This window comes from Caenorhabditis elegans, chromosome IV (genome assembly GCF_000002985.6).
Source record: "Caenorhabditis elegans chromosome IV".
Lineage (NCBI taxonomy): Eukaryota > Metazoa > Nematoda > Chromadorea > Rhabditida > Rhabditidae > Caenorhabditis > Caenorhabditis elegans.
Genome location: NC_003282.8, coordinates 15,872,844 through 15,888,829, shown reverse-complemented (window position 1 = coordinate 15,888,829; position 15,986 = coordinate 15,872,844). Strand labels below are relative to the sequence as shown.

Below are 15,986 nucleotides of genomic sequence, written 5' to 3'. Positions count from 1 at the left end.
GTTCCGTTTTATAACAAACAACAGAAACAGTTAAAAATTAAACAAAATTAATGAGCGGCACATTTTTTTTCATTATGAAAATAAACATTTAAAAAACCACTAAGAAACCTACTGGAAAACATTTTTAAAAGCTCAATATGTAAAAACCAAATAAAGTTCATTTTATGAAAAATGTTGAGTTTTGTTCTCTGAAATGTGTCTCAAAAAACTAGGTTTGAATCAAAAACGCAAATGATGGATTTTAGAATTTTGTTACATGTCGGATTGAATTTAAGTGATTTATTGGTCTGTATATATTTTTGCAAATCCGCAAATAATCTAGTTGAATGAAAATTTCAGTTAGTTGGATTATTCATTTATTTACATGATATGTAACATCTTCAAATTTAGAATTTCAACTTTAATTATTTTCACAGTTTCTCCAAAACAAAAGGATCCAAAAACTTTCCAGTCGTACTAGAAGTATCCACATAATCAGTTGAAATATGTGTTGAATTGTATACAGTAAGATAAGTATATCCATATTCTCCAAGTGCTTTCACAGAAAAATCTTGCATTATGTGATCAGATGGGTCCTCGTGGGAATGGCAACCCTGGAATAGTCAAAGGAATTTTTAAATGATTATAGTTCCTCAACGGTGAATCCGTAATTTTTCATGAACCATATTTTGTCGGCTGCTAGATTTTTCAGTATTTTTATTTTGTTCAGCACGTTTCAAAGAACTGCGTTTCAAAAAACTGCATGACAAAACAGTTTTTACTGAACCGCCGGGCAATTTTCGGAGTTTGAGCAAGAAACTAATTCCGGAGAAAAAACGACATGTTTTCAGTTTTTTTACTGTTTCACAAAAATATTATGAAAAATCCTTTTAAAGTTCCGAAAATAACCATAAAACAAAGAAAATTTCAAACCGATTTTTTTACCGTTTCACTAAAAACATAATCCTAAAACGTTACAAAAACTAATTACTAGTACCAATGTAAGGTTCACTCCAAATTTGGGATTCAACGTTTCAAAAAATAACTTACCGCTCCTCCCGTCAAAATATAAACCGGTGCAGGTGCATTCTTAATATGTCCAGGATTTGCTGATTTGAATGGATTCTTATTATAAATTGGCCACATTCTCTCGTAAGTATGCTTATGTCCATATAATACCATATCAACTTTATACTGATTCAATAATTCCTCTAATCCTGGAAACTTCTTCTTATCACCTTCTCTTGATAGAATATCCTGATCATCATTACATCCTTTCTTCTTTTTACTTGAACAATACCATGGTCTATGGAACATTACAATTGTCCATTTTTTCGTATTTTGTGCAAGATCCTCGCGGAGCCATTGATATTGAGCTTTGGCTTCATTTGACATTTCTTCAGCGTAATATTCAGAGTTTATTGCAATAATATGAACAAATCCATAGGTGAAACTCCAAAAAAGATTGTTGTCGTAAACTCCATTTCTAGGCATTGTGAAGCGGTTTTTGATATGGTTGAAGTCCCCGTCGACTTCGTGGTTTCCGGCGAAAACCTGGAATATTGAAGTTGCACCCGACATCTAACGGGTTTTACTGTGTGAAAACCGGTGAAATGTCGGGTGCTTCAACATAGGCTTTGGCTCAGATCTGTGCAGCCAAAAGTTAATATAAAAATTTAAAAAATGTTTGAATGAAATGAAATTCTTTTTTCTATTGAAAAAATTGAACTAAAAATATCACTTTTCACCAAATATAATTACCCTTGTGAAATAGAACGAAATGGGACTCTGTGATGAAACTGATGAAAAAATTACAGTCCTATTTTTATGTAAATGTTAAAACCGTAATTTTTTAGTTGACTCAAGAAAAAAAAAACTTTGATCCCTCGTGAATTTTAAACATTTTTTTAAACTTTTCTGTTTCATGATAAATTTTGCCAATTTGTGCAATTCTTTGCTTTTTTGCAAGGCATTGTAGATAAAAAATTTAATAATTCAAAACTACTCATGGAGCTTAAAAGGGTCAGGAAGTATCCCTCCCCCTTTCAGTTGTTGTCACTTTTCCTATACTTTTCCTATAATTTAAAAATTAATACAAGTACAGTTTCAAGCTGTTGATAAACTTGAATGTTATTCATGATTTTCGTTCCTTTTTTTTCGATACCTTCAATGCACTCATGTTTTCGAGACAAATTTTTGTTTCCACTTTTTCTGCCCAATTACAGTTTCACATATGCTATAAAACAATATTGCGAATCCTATTAAACAAGAGAGCACTTACTTTGTAATTTTAAAATTAAAGCAATTTTGAAACAGTGAAAATTATTTCGATTTTCTATTTTAAAAACTACATTTTCAAGTTTCTGACAAATAGCTAAACTACTAAATGTATTCAATACACTTATCCCATTTCTTCCGGTGCTTACCATATAAGGAACATATGCAGCAAATGGCTCAATTGCATTCATATAATCATCTCCAGTTGCTCCATTTTCATCATGTAAATCGTATGCCAAGTCTCCAATATGAATTATTACATCCAATTGATTTTGTTTTGTAGCTTCAATTAGTTGATCTATTGATTGTTGGCCTTTAATAATGCTCAAATCTCCAAAAATTGCAGCTCGGAGCGGTTGAGATGGATCGGGTTGACGGAAGTGGAAAATGGAGGACATTGCCTGTGAACTGCCTACTTGATAATCTGAAATTATCCTGTTATTTGTCGGCTGTTAGGTAAGATTTGCAATGAAATGGATATTAAGCGCCTGGCTAATTTTGGTTTCATGTAAAATTCAGTATAGTTTCTTCTTATTCAAAAAAAAATGTTTTAATGTTACACCTTTACTATTTAATATTTTGGTTTTCTTTAAACTCCATTCTTTCTTTTTCCTAATATGAAAGTAAATTATTTCCTATGCTAAACATCACAACTCAGCAAAATTTGAAAAAAACTTATTTTCAGTATCAATAAATGTAGTTTGACTTTTTGCGATAAGATAATTATTTGACCTGTTTCATAGGATGATGTAGCTATTTGCAAAGTATTTTTATCATTGAAATTTAATTTTAGAGTAGAAAATTTTAATTTGCCGCGGTAGAAAAGTGATTCCTTACAAGAATGTATGACATATTAGTAGACTTTGAAACAGGAAAAAGTTTCTAGAAAACGTTTTTATAGGATAAAAAGTTATTTTCATTCTTGTTTATAAGTTTTGTGAAACAAAGTTGTTTTTAAATGCCGAAAAAGGCCGAAAAGATATGTGACCATAGAATATAATATAAACTTTCTACATAAAAAATTGACTTTTTCACTGTGTCAATAATTACACAATAAGTAATCAACGTTGTTACCATGATGTATACGGCATTAGTTATATTAAAATCAGTTTTTGAACCGTGTAGGCCGTGCAGGCAGGCAATTTCGAACTTTTAGTTTTTCGGTGACCCTTTAAAATTTCTTCATTTAAGTATAATCCAATATAATTCTGTGGAATTAGTTCTTCTAAAACCGTTCAAAAAGTAAAATTATACTCAAAAACAATTTTTATTGATGTGCAAAAAAAATCTTCAATTAAGTCATAGACTGGTTGATTCTACTTCTCAACTATTTGAAACTGTAATTTTTTCTCCATTTTTTTTGCAATTTTATAGCATTTTCAACACTATTAAGTGTTAGAAACACATGTTATAATAAATTTCAAACAATGTTTACTGTTTCAATCATTTGGTTTATAGACTCAAAAATTGCAATTGGGCTATTCGATTCGAACGATTGAAAAAAACTAGACTCACAATAAACCTGCCCGGGTACCAAATTCTGCATAGTTGCCCTATGGGTATATCTCATTGTTTTATGTTTTCCCTGATCAGCCCATCCAGTTGTATTTCCTTTTGCAGTAAATCTCAGAGAATCCTGGGAAACGCCGAATAATGCATATAGAGTCACATTTGGTACTGGAAAATAGTTGGAGTTTATGAAAATTGCGTGTTTCTATATATTGGTTATTGATGATAAAAAATTTAAAGTTTTTAAAACAAAACTTTGAATCGGTGACTTTTTTTTTGAAATTTCTAAATCTTAAGTAATTTTCATTGATTTTTGCTCAATTCACAATTTTTTCATCAAGATCAAGAGCATGTTAATAGTCTCACGGCTGATATTCCCAATTTTTTAAATTCATAATATCTTACTTTATCAGAAAACACTGAAAAATTGGTAGGCAGGTATATATTCTGCTCATGCGTGCCTACCGCCTAGCACCTGAAATTTTTTTGTGAAGAAACATTTTCAAAACTAGCATTTTGAAGAAAATTGTGTATGCACTTTGATAAACCCATCGAAAATTAAGTGCTCCGCGCATTTTATAAGAACTTTGAAACATGAAATATTTTCAAAATTTTGAAAATATTGTTTCACTACATTTTGATAATGGCGCTTTTTTTAAATGTTTATTACTTTTGCAATTCAAAACTGTTTTCTAATTAAAATAACTCACGCGGATTCTGTGTCAGCCACGTCACGACCATCTCATTTGGGTTTCCACTGAGGCTCAGGTGCACTTGCTCCACTGCTTTTCCATCGGAAGCTTTGAAAAAGAGCACAAACACTAGAGAAAACCAAAGAATCATTCTTCTCTCGAATGACTTGCTCTTTCACGAACATTTTGACCTACTTTATAGTAATAACCTCCGCCCCCCGTGGAAAAATATCGTCATTTGGATTATTTGTTATCAATTTATTAAATATTCTGTCTGTGCTCCGAGACGGCCTGGACAATGACATGTAAATTTGAGTTATTTCATGGAAACTGCTTGTTCAGACAATGTAGTTTTGGATTTTGTAATGGACACGTTTGAAGGAGCGAGTGATTTTTTATTTTTTCAAACACATCTAGTAAATGTGAAACAGAAAAAAAATTGAAATTTTTTTCGAATTTTCGAAAACCGTATTGTTTTGCGAGGGATTTATGAGAAAGAGCATGATGAGATAAGATAAAGTTCCCGTTTGGGAAGCAGTTCTGGTAATATTTTCGGCACTTTTTAGACTTTTTTCATCAATTTTTTTAAACTTTTAAGCGATTTTCGGCAATTTTTTGGTAATTTTAAGGCACTTTTTTGGCAACTTTTCGTCATTTTTTTTTGGAACCTCAATTCCATATTTCTTCCCTTTTTTCAATGATTATTTAATAAATGACTGATTATTTGTTTTCTCACTCTTCCACCTACGCTCAGGTCAACCAAAGACTATTTGATCTTATCAACAAAATTATAAAATCAAAATGTTGAGATTCTTTTGAAATTATGAGTAAGTTGAACGCTTTGAAAACGAAAAATGATAAAAATTCAAATAAACTTTCAGTTGTTACCGGAAACTAGACTAGTGATGATACTGATGTATGGCTGAAGTCAACAAATTTTTTAAAACTACATTCATTTTTTCTGAATTTTTTTACTGCTTCCGGTGGAACAGAAAAATAATGAACTAGTTAATCTGTTAATGTGAGTTTTATACGCTTTCTCAAAAATGAATAATACAATTACCGGGCACAAGGCTCAGAAAATGTAACACTTGATGTACACTTGAAAAATGAAAATTTTAAGAAAATGAATCAAATTACTGTAGTAATTTTTAATTGCAATGGACTCACTGTCAGTAAAGTTCAGAAAATATAGAACTTTAAGTAAACAGTGTAAAACAGAGCCCCATTTTTTGTTACTGGAAATCCTAGTTAATATAATAGATTGTATGTTTTTTCCCGAAACTTTCGTCATTAATTTCGAGATTAAAAAAAATCAAATCGCACGATAAAAATTAAATTTAATAGCATATATTGTTAATATCCGTAAAAAATTGAAAACCTAACCCAACATTTCGAAAAAATTACAACTTTTCTTGATTATTCCACATTTCACATTGTTTTTTCTTGAAATATCTACACCGTGCGATTCCATATTGCAAATGACTTGCTTGATGAAATATAACAAGAATGTGAAACAGGAAAAAAAATCAATTTCGTAAAATGACTTTTTAAAGTCGATGAATTTCAGTAAAATACTCCCTCTCCATTCGTTTCCCAGTTTTCTTTCAATCCCCATCAAAACAAATAAGAAAATAAAAGTGGAAAATTGTATTTTTTCTTACAAAACAACAGATTCCATGAAAAATGTCACAGATTTATAGCTTTTGAGTATCAAATATTGGTTAACTTCATTTAAATCAGTACAATATGGCACTAAAATGACACTAAAATTATTAACATCATGAAACATTGGAAACTTTCTGTCAATATTTTTTCTGTTACTGAAGCCCGGTAGATGTCGGACGCTTGAAAATACTATTTCATATTGTTCATGAATCTCGTGAGTTTTATCATAAATAGTCGATTCTCAAGCTCTTGTTCTAAATAAATGTGTATTATTTTTATAGAAGTTCCTTCAAATTACTTTAGCACAGAAACAGAAAAAAAATTAAATTAAACATTTAGAAACATTTTCTTCGAATTGTCAGCTTCATCCAACTCGAATTTAATCTGACTTATGCAGCTGGAACGAGAAGATTGACGTCTCATTATGTCCTTTTCTCCAGTTAACCAGAAGGTTAAGCAAGCGCCTTTTCCCTGAAAAAATAAAAAATGTATGGGGTATAAGAAAATGTGGTATAGAAAATGTGGGCATAGCCATAGCACTGATGAAGCAAATATAGAACTTTTTATATCAAGTCTTTCAAACAGTATAACTTTTTTTTGGAATTTTGTTATACAACTTTCTTCGAATCGTCGGAAATTCCGTTATTCAATCTTTTCAATAAAAAACAGGCAGGCATGCGGTAGGTAGGTAGGCGTGCCTATTCCTTAAAAAAAACTTACCTTCACATCAATCATGCCTCTCTCCTCCAACATAAACGATGGAAACTTCTCCATCAACGTATTTGCAGTCAATTCACTTAATTGAATACTTCCAGGATTTCCAGTACTTGCCATACGACACGCCATATTCACAGTATCACCGAATATACAAAATCTGCAAATGAAAAAATTAATACCCAGATTTAAAAATAAAAACATTTGACAAAAATTTGAAACAGCATTTTTTAAAAATTTTTTTCCAGTTTCAGTTTTTCTATGTTAAAAGTGTTTATTTTTCGTACTGATGCATTTGCTGTCACCTGAAACTCATTAATCTGTTACAACACTAACCTTGGAGCCGTACTTCCCAGTATTCCAGCTGCAACTGCTCCACTGGTAATTCCCATTTTTATTTGTAGTGTGTGAGATGGTCTATGACGGACTTTGAACGTTTTCATGAACTGTAACTTTTTTTATAGGTTTATAGATTTTTGGGCGGAAATTTGAAGTTTAAATAGGTAAACTTTAAATAGAATGCCTATTTTGTCTAAAACTTTATAAAAGTTATAAAAAATCTGAACAAAATCTCACCGCTTGCAATTTCAGCGAAATTTTGCAAATTTCTCTTAAATGACGAAATCCACTCATTTCAGGTATTCCACTGCAAATCAGGTAGGCATCTCCCACGTTTTCCACTTTAAACGCCTTATTTTTCTGTACAATGTTGTCGAAGGAGGAGTAGAGTTCTTGTAGAGTTTCTAGAATCTGAAATATTGAAAAAATTAATTTCAAGTGTTACACAGATTGTCAAACTAGTTTTTGATAGCACTGAATGAAACCATAGAACTGAATTCAAGTTTAAAATAATTGTTCATATGAATTTTATGAAACAGTAAACTTTTCAAGAAATTGTCACATATTTAACGAAGTTTCCAATTGTTTGCTGAAAAGACTGCCGATGTTTAAAATTTATTTTTTATTCTTATTTAGAATTAGAACAAATAAGGAAAGTTTGAGAAAACTAAAAAAAAACTAATTTACTTTTGAAAAACGGCTATTCCAAACTTTTTGTTTTGTGAAAAATATTACGGTTTCACAAAATTATAATTTTTGCTGTTTTATAGTCAAAATCAGTTTGTAGCATAAGCTCTCTAAAACTCACATGAACCGGAATAAAAGCCTCACAGAACTTTGTAAACTGACAGACATCCACTACTAACAGGGTGACAGACGAATGTTGTTCTGGCACAACTGTCTTACCACTACGGATTGAGTCGGCAACACTTCTAAAATTGCATTTTTATTTAGATTTTTGAGAATTTGGAAAATTTGAAAATTTGAAAAAATATTCGATTTTAGCGATCGACCAAAATTTGCAACTCTGAATTAATGTAAATTAATAAATTTTTGAAACAGCAAATGTTTTTTTTAAATTTCGAATTTGTTAAAGTTTACAAAAACTTTAAATAGTTTCGTTTTTTCCAACGTATCAAATTTTCTTGAATTTCAAAATTTTCAAAAAAAAGCTCACTTTGGCAGAAGCTGATACAATAAGTTCTCTGTAACAGACATATCTTGTTCCAATTCTCTTGTTCTTTCCGCAACGATTTGTTCCAAATTCGCAGAATATTCATCGATCATCTCAATCATTTGATCGATAAGGGTGCCTTTTACACTGAAAGTATGTTCTAGTAGGCATGGTAGGCAGGTATGTTTGCCTGCCTACATGTCTGTCTACTTTCTGTACAAAAGCTGTACCGGTACGTTTTTTTGAATAAATTTTAGGTTTAATGACCCAAGAATTGAAGAAGCTATATTTACTGCCAAATATAAAAACACACTGAAACGGTCGGTGAATTTTTTGATTTAATCATTTAAGAAAATGTCTTTTTTTTTGAATACATTATGAAAATGTCAATATAAAATTATGAGATAAAAATAAAAAACGGCATCGACAGGCACATATGTCAGAATATATGCCTACCTACCAGAAACCCAAATAGGTTCCGGTTATTTCCCTGAAACAACTTAAAACAATAAAAATTCAAAGCTGAGGATTTCTCAATGGATTTCAGAACTCTCCAGCGTTCACTTTCAATAATTTTTCAAATAAGAAGCAATAATACTTATATTAATTTTTCAAAACTCTTCCCGAATTTGATTATTCCGTGAAACAGCAAAAATCCTAAAAAATAACTTCACTTACTCCTGACCGAATTCCCTGTTCACAGCGTCAGTAATCTTGATTAAAGCTGGTCTGGCAGCTGGTTTGTACAACCAACATTGTTGAATAATTGATAAAAGTCTCATTGTGAAACTGTTTCCCTCGGGGACTTTTGGATGAAGAGGAGCTGTGGATTGACTGGAGAGCAGGTGAGCCAGTTCTGGAAGCTTCAGGAATATTTCACCAGAATAAACTGGAAATGATTTGGAACACTATTTCAAAAAAAAAAAGAAAAATAAATAGTTTTTTCCCATGGCTCTTGCTTCGAAACCCAATGGTTCGAAATTTTTTGTGCAAATATTTGAGACTTATTTGAAAAAGCGCAAAAAAAAATTCCAGAGACTTTTTTTTAAATAATTAAGTTTTTCTGATTTAATATACCTTTAATAGATTCCTGTCTCTCTGCAAATGGTCTCATGTAGAAAAGAATTTGATAAATGCACATTGCCAATTGATAGATATCCCCTTCTACAGTACCCCTTGGCTCTTCCAGTTTCTCCAGAATGGCAGAAATATGTTCAGGTGCCAGTTGGAGGTATTCTGAATTTTTTGTGCTTTAGAAAACACTAAACTTTCGGAAATGAAAGTTTGAGATTAAAATTAAATTTTTATATTTTTCACCGTTTCAGAACACTTTCGAATATTTTGGGATTCCATTTTCATTGCTAATTTAACTGATTTTTCCGAAAAATTTTAAAAATTGCACGCGTTTTCATTTTTCGAACTGAAAGAGCTAATTTTGAGAATGTGTGCCTCAAATTTTTTTTTTTAATCTGCCCGCCTGCCTTGCGCCTACCGGAGTCCGAGCCCAGAAAATAGGTGGCAGGCACGAGGTAGGTTGTGGAAAGTCAGGCCTACGTACTAAGAAAACTCAATTAAAAGTTGAAATACAAAGTAATATGCAATAAAGTATACTGAAAAACGGAAAATTCCAATAAAAATCTTGTTCTGTCATTTTTCAAAATTTTACTGTTTCAAGTGGAATATAAAAACTTTTTGAAAATTTGAGCTCTGGTTAAACCATATTACAATAAAGTTTCATTTTGTTTTGGAGAATCTAAAAAAAACTATATTGGTTCAGAAAATTATTACTAAACGGTTGTGGAGCTTTTTATTACTACCAAAAAATTGTGATGAAAATGAAATTATACATTGTAATTTTTTTTTGAAAATTTTCAATCTTTCACTGTTTCATGGTGAGATTAAAACTTGTGCTAATATTCTAAATTTAGTCTACTTCGAGTCTTAACTTGTTATGTTACATCTTCTCACACACAAAATGAAACCAACCAATTACCACTAGTGACCACGCCCACGAATTCTCCTATTGGTCAACATAACTTACTGTAGTGAATTGCATCGACATCAAATGCAGAACTTGGCGCCAATTCTTTGTGATTCGTCCTTTCCTTTAAAATCCCTTTAATTCCGAAATCAGTGAGCTTCACGACCCAATAGGAGTCTACGACACAATTCGAGAGATACAATGCACCATGAACTTTGATGGAACTGTTATGAATGTAATTTATTCCCTGAATTTTGATTTTTAGCAAAAAATGACTGATGTGAAATTGAAAAAACGACTAAAAAGCCATGTTCTGATGCTTCAAAGAATATTTGTTTTTTTTTTCAACAGAAATTCCATGTATCACAAATTATATAGATCTCGTTACAAAATAAAACGCTTTAGTTAGATGATTACATGGAACTTTTCTGCAAATATCAGTGTTTTATGATTTTCAGATAAAGTTTAATTTTTTTAACAACTTAAATAATTTTCGGAATTGTTTCACGGTGTTTATAAAGCATGCGAAGAAAATTAGTTTACCATTGGGTGGTGGATGTGTACAATATACATTTGTTTCCTAAACAGCAAAAGAACTCGGTTTCAAAAGTTTCTGAATTACATTTGGCTTTTCAAATTTGCATTCACATTCCCGTTTAAAAAATTCCCCAAACCCACATGTACAATATGTTTGATAAAAGTCGATTGAAAATTCCTTCCAAACTTTTGCTCTTTCACAAAAATCAGGTCTTCCAGCGAGTATCTCGTGGTGAATTGCCACATGACAATTAGTTCGGATCCCTGATTGAAGCAGATTCCAGTGAATGGGTTGATGTTCGTGTGGGACATGTATTTGAGCTGTAACAGAGAGAACATTTAAGATTAATTGGTGAAAAAATTTGAAAAAAAACCTGATTCAACATTTCCATTTCTTGCCGACTAAATGTGATGGCTCTTCGTTGGACATGACGTTTAACGGAAACCTGAAATGGAAATTTGATTTATTTATTGAAAAACTTTGACACAGTGAAAGTTTTCCAAAAAAAAAATTCTGTTTCGAGGAGTTTTCTTAATCCGCTCATTTTAATGAATATTCAGTATCTAATTGCAAAAACATCAAATCATTAAAAAATTATGACATTTATAATTTATCATGCTTCACATTTATGAGAAATTGTAGCATGTTTTTTCAAAACTACTTGGATTCTGGTCCTACATTACCCTCACAGACCCAGCCAGCCTTCGCGATTCCCTACATATGTCCGCCACAAACCTTCTGCTTATTAACAATCGCGTGCTCCGCAACATTTCCCGAAAAAATCGACGAATACGAAGCACGGGCGGTGGAAATAGTGGAGACCCTACGCGAAGCTGACAAGCTCCCACCGTTATCATCGAATGAAATTGAATCCAATGGGACCCGCCACGGCATTTGTTGAATTAAATGTTCTTTTCGTTGAAGATAAAATGCGATTGCCATTGGAATAAGAAGAATGGAGAATACAATTGCGGCGATCATGAAAACGTGGAAATCGCTGCATAAATTGTTGTCATAGCCACAATCGGAGGTGTATGGTGGGAGATCTTCTAGCAGAGGGCTTGAGGGAAGGAATTCCTGAAAAAAGGAAACTTAAATTTTCCAAATTATATTTTCGAGCAAGTTTCCAGAATATTTGAGAAATTGAGAAAGTTATAGGTTTAGAAATTTCTTATGTGGTAAAAACTAATTCTATGAGAATTATAGTATTTAACTTTTTTGTCTATTTAAAATGTGGGCAGGAAACATAACTCATTTATTGCCCGAAATAATCATGTTGCCCGAAATAATCATGTTTATTGCCCGAAATAATCAAAATATTAAATTGAGGGAGGGAATTCCTGAAAAAAATTAACGAAAATTTTCCAATTCCGGTTTTTTTTTAAGTACATAAAACATTATCCATTGATCGTTGCGAGATTTGTTTTTGAAGTGATCATGTTAAACAAAAATAAAAATTGAAAAGGTCAAGGTTCAGTTTTTATAAAAATTGGAAATTTTTTTTTTTTAATTTCAAAATTTGCTGTTTCAATGCTTCCTTAATTTTGGAAACCTGCTATAGCAATTAATTTGCAACTATAGCGAACTCCAAATGCTAATCCAGATGAAAAATATGAATTTTTGATCAAACTTTAAATTTGCTCAGAATTTTTTTTTTCAAATTTCTACATTTTCTAGTAATTCACATATTTCTTTAACGTTCTTGCAATAATCACTCATTTATCAGCAATCAGAGTGCAACTCACATAACAATTCTTTGTCATATTCCCTCCACAGTAATCCGATTCTCTCGGTTTCACATTTGCCACGTGGACTGCTTTTCCATCCCTCCACATGTGCATTTCGTAGTACGGTAACCGTACTCCGTCGTTTCCAATAAAAACTGGTCCCGAGTATCCTTGAGTCTCAGTGTTTGTCACGTGATTCCAGAGGTACGGTAGCTGTTGGACAATTGACAGATTGCCACGTGGCGCTGTGTAGTTGTTGAGCAATTGGAGCCCATCACACAGGATGAGAGCTTTGTAGAGTGTGTAGGATGGCTGAAATGTCGTCAAGTATGGTGTCAGGTACGCAAACACTGATACAAAAGAATACGAGAAAAAGTGAAAACAAGCTACAAAGCACAAACTACACCCTACAAACTACAAACTACAAACTACAATATACAGATAATACTAATAAACACTAGCCACAAGTCCATATTTTTTTGCGAATTCTTCCGTTTTTTCCATGTCATCGTGACTATTTTTCAAGAGTGCCACATGTCGATACAGTTTTCGTAGACGAGCAGCCGATATGGGATTTGGTTCTTCTCCGGCATTATTGTCAAGATAAGTGTAGAAATTTGAGATTTCGGATCTGAATGAGGAGTAAAAAGTAGAAATGTACAAATTTAGGAATTTATATAAAGTTGGTAAAACAGAACACTTTTTCTGAACTTTTGCTAGCTGCAAAATATTGGAAATTCACAATTTCTTTTTTTCTCAATTATCGATTAAGGCAAAAAATTTATAAGATCGCAGAAACTATAAAAAATTTTAAAAGTCTGAATTCATTAAATTTTCATGAATTTTCAACGAATTATTCTGAAACTTTGATTCAATTTCAAGTTTCTCGTAGTACAAATACTCCTGGGAGAATCTAAAAAGAATCTACTGGAATTTTGATTGCCATTCGGAAATTTTCTCAATTTTTAAAAAGTATCTGAAACATTGGAAAAAATCTTACTTATTACAATCCACGTGAACAATGCTGAATTCCAGTGGCCGAAAAGCATTTTCCTTCAATGTTTTGAAAAATTTGGACAAATCCAGAGTGGTGAGGAATGAGATGAGCGCTGGAAAATTGTTTTTGGTAGGCACGAGGTAGGCCACCTATTCACACACCTCTTGCACTATGCAAAATTGTGTACGTATTGCTGAGCCCATCGGTTTCCAAAAACACATTAATTTTCAGGTCGTCCTCCTGCTCGGCGAGCATGTCGTAGATCGCGTGCGCTGTGTACTTGGTCTCCTCAGAATATATTATTCCAATCTGTAAAAGAGTGTTTAAAAAAATTGAAGAGATTATTCGAGAACAATTTAGATCATATCTGTGAAACAGTATTTTTTGTGAAAAACAGTTTTTGTTTTTTGTAATAACGACATATTAAAATTAGTTTAATTAATTGATAATAGATCCACTTAGTACGTACTGCAAAACTTTTATGGCTTTAAAAACAGAGTAAAACATGAAAGATTTTTCATGAAAAAAAACGTTTTTCACACAACTGCCACAATTTTTTAAAGCGTAACTCATAAAACCCACATGCAATTGCACAGATATTTTTTCGGTATTTTAGAAAAAGCCTGTTTTGAGATCTCAATAAATCGTAAGTTATTATTAAGGTTTTCAGTTTGTTTGTATAATCAAATCCATATTTGAAATGTAACAAAATAGGAATTTTTGTGAAACACTAACATTTCGCAAGCCGAAAAATTACTGTTTCATGATTATTGCAAAAGTTTTGGTTTTCAAATAAAATTTTAATTCAAGCAACAATACCTCTTTCCATTTCATCGATTTGCACATTGCAAGAATAACTTCAGCTGTTCCAGCCAAACTATGTGGTTTCAGTGCAATTGTGGTGCTTTCTCTGAAAACATATATTTTCTGAAGGTTTTTATTCATTGTAAGTATCTTATTGTATTTCCGTAAAAATCTGCAAATTTTACCAATTTGTTGAAAAATTAGAGAAATTTGCTTGGGAAAAATATTGTTTCAACGTGTTTATTTAAAAAGTGTTATTTTTGTAAGAATGATGAAGGATGCGATACTCTCTCTCTCGAAAAAGCAAAACTAGGTTCACAAGTCAAAAGTATTGGCTGAATATTTTGATGCAAAAAATTACTGTTTCATAATTTTTATATACTTTGACAATTATTTCTTGGTTAGTGGAAGTCTGGTTAAAAAAAAACAAAAAATGATTTTATGAAATCAACTTGCCGACTTAAACAAAATATTATCTTAATTTAGGGCCAAATTCAAAATTTTGACTCAAAATGGAAACTATACTAAGAATTGAATAAAAAACGTGGTACATAGGCGACACACCCTGAACGCCTACCAGGCAGGCTACCTACCTACCTAGGCACCTAGGCAGCCTTCAAGGTAGCATTCATTTTGTGTTAGAATTTTTTCTAGAACATTATAACAATGAAAAATTCTACTGTTTCAAACTTATTTCTTAAAATTTCAAAATGCATATTTCACATTTTTTATGGTTATTCTTCGCTCACTTTTCTTTAGTGCTCAGCGGAGCACTAGAAAGGTACAATTTGTGCCATCTCAATGCTAATCTGGATACTGTCTGAGTTTCTTCATCACACGCTGCTCCAATGAGCAAATCCACAGAATATTGGTAGTTGAGATTTGCAGCATTTTCCAGACCATTGAAATTGTGACAAGAAGGAAGAGAGATTAGTCTGAAAATTTGAAATGCTTTTTGTGGAGGTTTCTTCAGGCGCGCGTGCCTACCTAGACGCCTACCTAGCTGCCTGTCTACCTCTTACTAGTCGTGAATTTGTAGACTGACCTTTATCAATTTTTTAAGGGATGAACGCTTAACCTTTAATGGGCTCCGAGATAAATTATAGAATTGGTGCAATTCCCAAACACCGAAAAAAAAGGTAGGCAGAATTAAATCCTGCGTTCAAACTAGTTTAAACTAGTCTGTTAAAAAAAAACAAATTAAACAAAGCTTTTCTTTTGAAAAAATAAATTTAAATGAGATGTTCGACGAACAAAAGAAGATGAGAAAAATATATGTATAAACGTGTTTTGTTTTGTAGTGAAATTTTCAAAAAATTGAAAAAAAAAACCTATGATCTCTCCAGCTCCCAGCATTTTTCATGCAAATCTCCAAAATTCGTGTCTCATTTGAATTTTCAAACTCCAAATGTCCAATTTGAAAAGAATCGACAAAAGTTGAAATTTTCAGTAAAAGTAAGAGGAGAAGCATCTCCGAATGCTCTCGGAGCTCACAACTGCAGATCGAGAATGAATTTTTGATGTGTTGTTATGCTTCTTTTCACTTATCAATCCATCTTGTGAGCCATCGAAAGGAATTAATTATTC

The 15,986-nt window shown here is 32.0% G+C and overlaps 2 protein-coding genes and 71 non-coding genes across 74 annotated transcripts; 38 read left to right on the top strand and 35 right to left on the bottom strand.

Annotated features, from left to right (window-relative positions):
• Nucleotides 1–348: 348 nt before the first annotated feature.
• Nucleotides 349–4,608, bottom strand: Y105C5B.3 (Purple acid phosphatase; the record flags this gene model as incomplete). Its single annotated transcript, NM_070491.4, has 5 exons — nt 349–593; nt 1,030–1,533; nt 2,406–2,680; nt 3,772–3,933; nt 4,476–4,608. 5 exons carry the CDS (start codon nt 4,606–4,608, stop codon nt 411–413), a joined length of 1,257 nt encoding a protein of 418 aa, NP_502892.3. The 3' UTR covers nt 349–410.
• 21ur-2082 lies at nt 971–991 on the top strand. The gene has a single exon (NR_064641.1).
• On the top strand, nt 974–994 carry 21ur-95. The gene has a single exon (NR_064640.1).
• On the bottom strand, nt 1,419–1,439 carry 21ur-12703. Its single transcript, NR_064639.1, has one exon.
• Nucleotides 1,758–1,778, bottom strand: 21ur-8710. The gene has a single exon (NR_064638.1).
• On the top strand, nt 2,127–2,147 carry 21ur-4777. The gene has a single exon (NR_064637.1).
• On the bottom strand, nt 2,224–2,244 carry 21ur-14610. Its single transcript, NR_064636.1, has one exon.
• Nucleotides 2,228–2,248, bottom strand: 21ur-12816. The gene has a single exon (NR_064635.1).
• 21ur-13304 lies at nt 2,230–2,250 on the bottom strand. The gene has a single exon (NR_064634.1).
• 21ur-2759 lies at nt 2,376–2,396 on the top strand. Its single transcript, NR_064633.1, has one exon.
• On the top strand, nt 2,857–2,877 carry 21ur-10365. Its single transcript, NR_064632.1, has one exon.
• On the bottom strand, nt 3,061–3,081 carry 21ur-13864. Its single transcript, NR_064631.1, has one exon.
• On the top strand, nt 3,328–3,348 carry 21ur-2372. Its single transcript, NR_064630.1, has one exon.
• Nucleotides 3,336–3,356, top strand: 21ur-14727. Its single transcript, NR_064629.1, has one exon.
• On the top strand, nt 3,736–3,756 carry 21ur-4003. Its single transcript, NR_064628.1, has one exon.
• On the top strand, nt 3,738–3,758 carry 21ur-12965. Its single transcript, NR_064627.1, has one exon.
• Nucleotides 3,739–3,759, top strand: 21ur-5968. The gene has a single exon (NR_064626.1).
• 21ur-3493 lies at nt 3,964–3,984 on the bottom strand. The gene has a single exon (NR_064625.1).
• 21ur-5325 lies at nt 4,296–4,316 on the bottom strand. Its single transcript, NR_064624.1, has one exon.
• Nucleotides 4,433–4,453, top strand: 21ur-3806. The gene has a single exon (NR_064623.1).
• 21ur-13833 lies at nt 4,436–4,456 on the top strand. The gene has a single exon (NR_064622.1).
• A 211-nt stretch (nt 4,609–4,819) lies between the features above and the next one.
• Nucleotides 4,820–4,840, bottom strand: 21ur-2890. Its single transcript, NR_064621.1, has one exon.
• 21ur-9891 lies at nt 4,824–4,844 on the bottom strand. Its single transcript, NR_064620.1, has one exon.
• Nucleotides 4,845–5,382: 538 nt separating this feature from the next.
• 21ur-9231 lies at nt 5,383–5,403 on the bottom strand. Its single transcript, NR_064619.1, has one exon.
• A 74-nt stretch (nt 5,404–5,477) lies between these two features.
• Nucleotides 5,478–5,498, top strand: 21ur-10086. The gene has a single exon (NR_064618.1).
• Nucleotides 5,499–5,611: 113 nt separating this feature from the next.
• Nucleotides 5,612–5,632, bottom strand: 21ur-5341. Its single transcript, NR_064617.1, has one exon.
• Nucleotides 5,633–5,911: 279 nt separating this feature from the next.
• Nucleotides 5,912–5,932, bottom strand: 21ur-2147. The gene has a single exon (NR_064616.1).
• A 251-nt stretch (nt 5,933–6,183) lies between these two features.
• On the bottom strand, nt 6,184–6,204 carry 21ur-1178. The gene has a single exon (NR_064615.1).
• 21ur-14169 lies at nt 6,185–6,205 on the bottom strand. The gene has a single exon (NR_064614.1).
• Nucleotides 6,206–6,359: 154 nt separating this feature from the next.
• On the top strand, nt 6,360–6,380 carry 21ur-1532. The gene has a single exon (NR_064613.1).
• On the top strand, nt 6,361–6,381 carry 21ur-11800. Its single transcript, NR_064612.1, has one exon.
• 21ur-14331 lies at nt 6,364–6,384 on the top strand. The gene has a single exon (NR_064611.1).
• On the bottom strand, nt 6,374–6,394 carry 21ur-782. The gene has a single exon (NR_064610.1).
• A 58-nt stretch (nt 6,395–6,452) lies between these two features.
• Nucleotides 6,453–15,897, bottom strand: gcy-25 (Receptor-type guanylate cyclase gcy-25; the record flags this gene model as incomplete). 2 transcript variants are annotated; one of them, NM_001307187.2, is made up of 19 exons in its annotated part: nt 6,453–6,596; nt 6,846–6,999; nt 7,176–7,285; nt 7,416–7,589; nt 7,987–8,110; nt 8,356–8,499; nt 9,031–9,208; nt 9,430–9,588; nt 10,394–10,580; nt 11,012–11,191; nt 11,245–11,316; nt 11,607–11,948; nt 12,617–12,910; nt 13,061–13,229; nt 13,599–13,707; nt 13,757–13,904; nt 14,415–14,505; nt 15,149–15,334; nt 15,731–15,897. In NM_001307187.2, 19 exons carry the CDS (start codon nt 15,868–15,870, stop codon nt 6,453–6,455), a joined length of 3,105 nt encoding a protein of 1,034 aa, NP_001294116.1. The 2 variants fall into 2 exon arrangements, with proteins under 2 accessions (NP_001294116.1, NP_001294117.1); NM_001307188.3 differs by lacking the exon at nt 9,430–9,588 and having other exon boundaries at nt 15,731–15,870.
• On the bottom strand, nt 6,644–6,664 carry 21ur-2881. The gene has a single exon (NR_064609.1).
• 21ur-9191 lies at nt 6,997–7,017 on the bottom strand. The gene has a single exon (NR_064608.1).
• On the top strand, nt 7,130–7,150 carry 21ur-929. Its single transcript, NR_064607.1, has one exon.
• Nucleotides 7,650–7,670, bottom strand: 21ur-4069. The gene has a single exon (NR_064606.1).
• Nucleotides 7,959–7,979, top strand: 21ur-7875. Its single transcript, NR_064605.1, has one exon.
• Nucleotides 8,175–8,195, bottom strand: 21ur-11888. Its single transcript, NR_064604.1, has one exon.
• Nucleotides 8,176–8,196, bottom strand: 21ur-11839. The gene has a single exon (NR_064603.1).
• On the bottom strand, nt 8,606–8,626 carry 21ur-4927. The gene has a single exon (NR_064602.1).
• 21ur-10188 lies at nt 8,673–8,693 on the bottom strand. Its single transcript, NR_064601.1, has one exon.
• 21ur-980 lies at nt 8,935–8,955 on the bottom strand. Its single transcript, NR_064600.1, has one exon.
• On the bottom strand, nt 9,302–9,322 carry 21ur-4059. The gene has a single exon (NR_064599.1).
• On the bottom strand, nt 9,303–9,323 carry 21ur-11985. Its single transcript, NR_064598.1, has one exon.
• Nucleotides 9,715–9,735, top strand: 21ur-974. Its single transcript, NR_064597.1, has one exon.
• 21ur-165 lies at nt 10,064–10,084 on the top strand. The gene has a single exon (NR_064596.1).
• On the top strand, nt 10,065–10,085 carry 21ur-2801. Its single transcript, NR_064595.1, has one exon.
• Nucleotides 10,281–10,301, top strand: 21ur-7197. Its single transcript, NR_064594.1, has one exon.
• On the top strand, nt 10,879–10,899 carry 21ur-12848. The gene has a single exon (NR_064593.1).
• Nucleotides 10,880–10,900, top strand: 21ur-2906. The gene has a single exon (NR_064592.1).
• On the top strand, nt 10,978–10,998 carry 21ur-7165. The gene has a single exon (NR_064591.1).
• 21ur-3116 lies at nt 11,133–11,153 on the bottom strand. Its single transcript, NR_064590.1, has one exon.
• Nucleotides 11,294–11,314, bottom strand: 21ur-9603. Its single transcript, NR_064588.1, has one exon.
• 21ur-3990 lies at nt 11,294–11,314 on the top strand. The gene has a single exon (NR_064589.1).
• 21ur-6460 lies at nt 11,432–11,452 on the top strand. The gene has a single exon (NR_064587.1).
• Nucleotides 11,533–11,553, top strand: 21ur-5087. The gene has a single exon (NR_064586.1).
• 21ur-6187 lies at nt 12,440–12,460 on the top strand. Its single transcript, NR_064585.1, has one exon.
• Nucleotides 12,583–12,603, top strand: 21ur-9671. The gene has a single exon (NR_064584.1).
• 21ur-685 lies at nt 12,587–12,607 on the top strand. Its single transcript, NR_064583.1, has one exon.
• Nucleotides 13,227–13,247, bottom strand: 21ur-6643. Its single transcript, NR_064582.1, has one exon.
• On the bottom strand, nt 13,517–13,537 carry 21ur-5207. The gene has a single exon (NR_064581.1).
• On the bottom strand, nt 13,907–13,927 carry 21ur-13749. Its single transcript, NR_064580.1, has one exon.
• On the bottom strand, nt 14,036–14,056 carry 21ur-4188. The gene has a single exon (NR_064579.1).
• Nucleotides 14,266–14,286, top strand: 21ur-10867. Its single transcript, NR_064578.1, has one exon.
• On the top strand, nt 14,396–14,416 carry 21ur-13092. The gene has a single exon (NR_064577.1).
• Nucleotides 14,400–14,420, top strand: 21ur-6466. The gene has a single exon (NR_064576.1).
• 21ur-15481 lies at nt 14,533–14,553 on the bottom strand. Its single transcript, NR_064575.1, has one exon.
• 21ur-12270 lies at nt 14,669–14,689 on the top strand. Its single transcript, NR_064574.1, has one exon.
• 21ur-34 lies at nt 14,672–14,692 on the top strand. Its single transcript, NR_064573.1, has one exon.
• 21ur-5734 lies at nt 14,805–14,825 on the top strand. Its single transcript, NR_064572.1, has one exon.
• 21ur-9223 lies at nt 15,125–15,145 on the top strand. The gene has a single exon (NR_064571.1).
• Nucleotides 15,898–15,986: the final 89 nt, after the last annotated feature.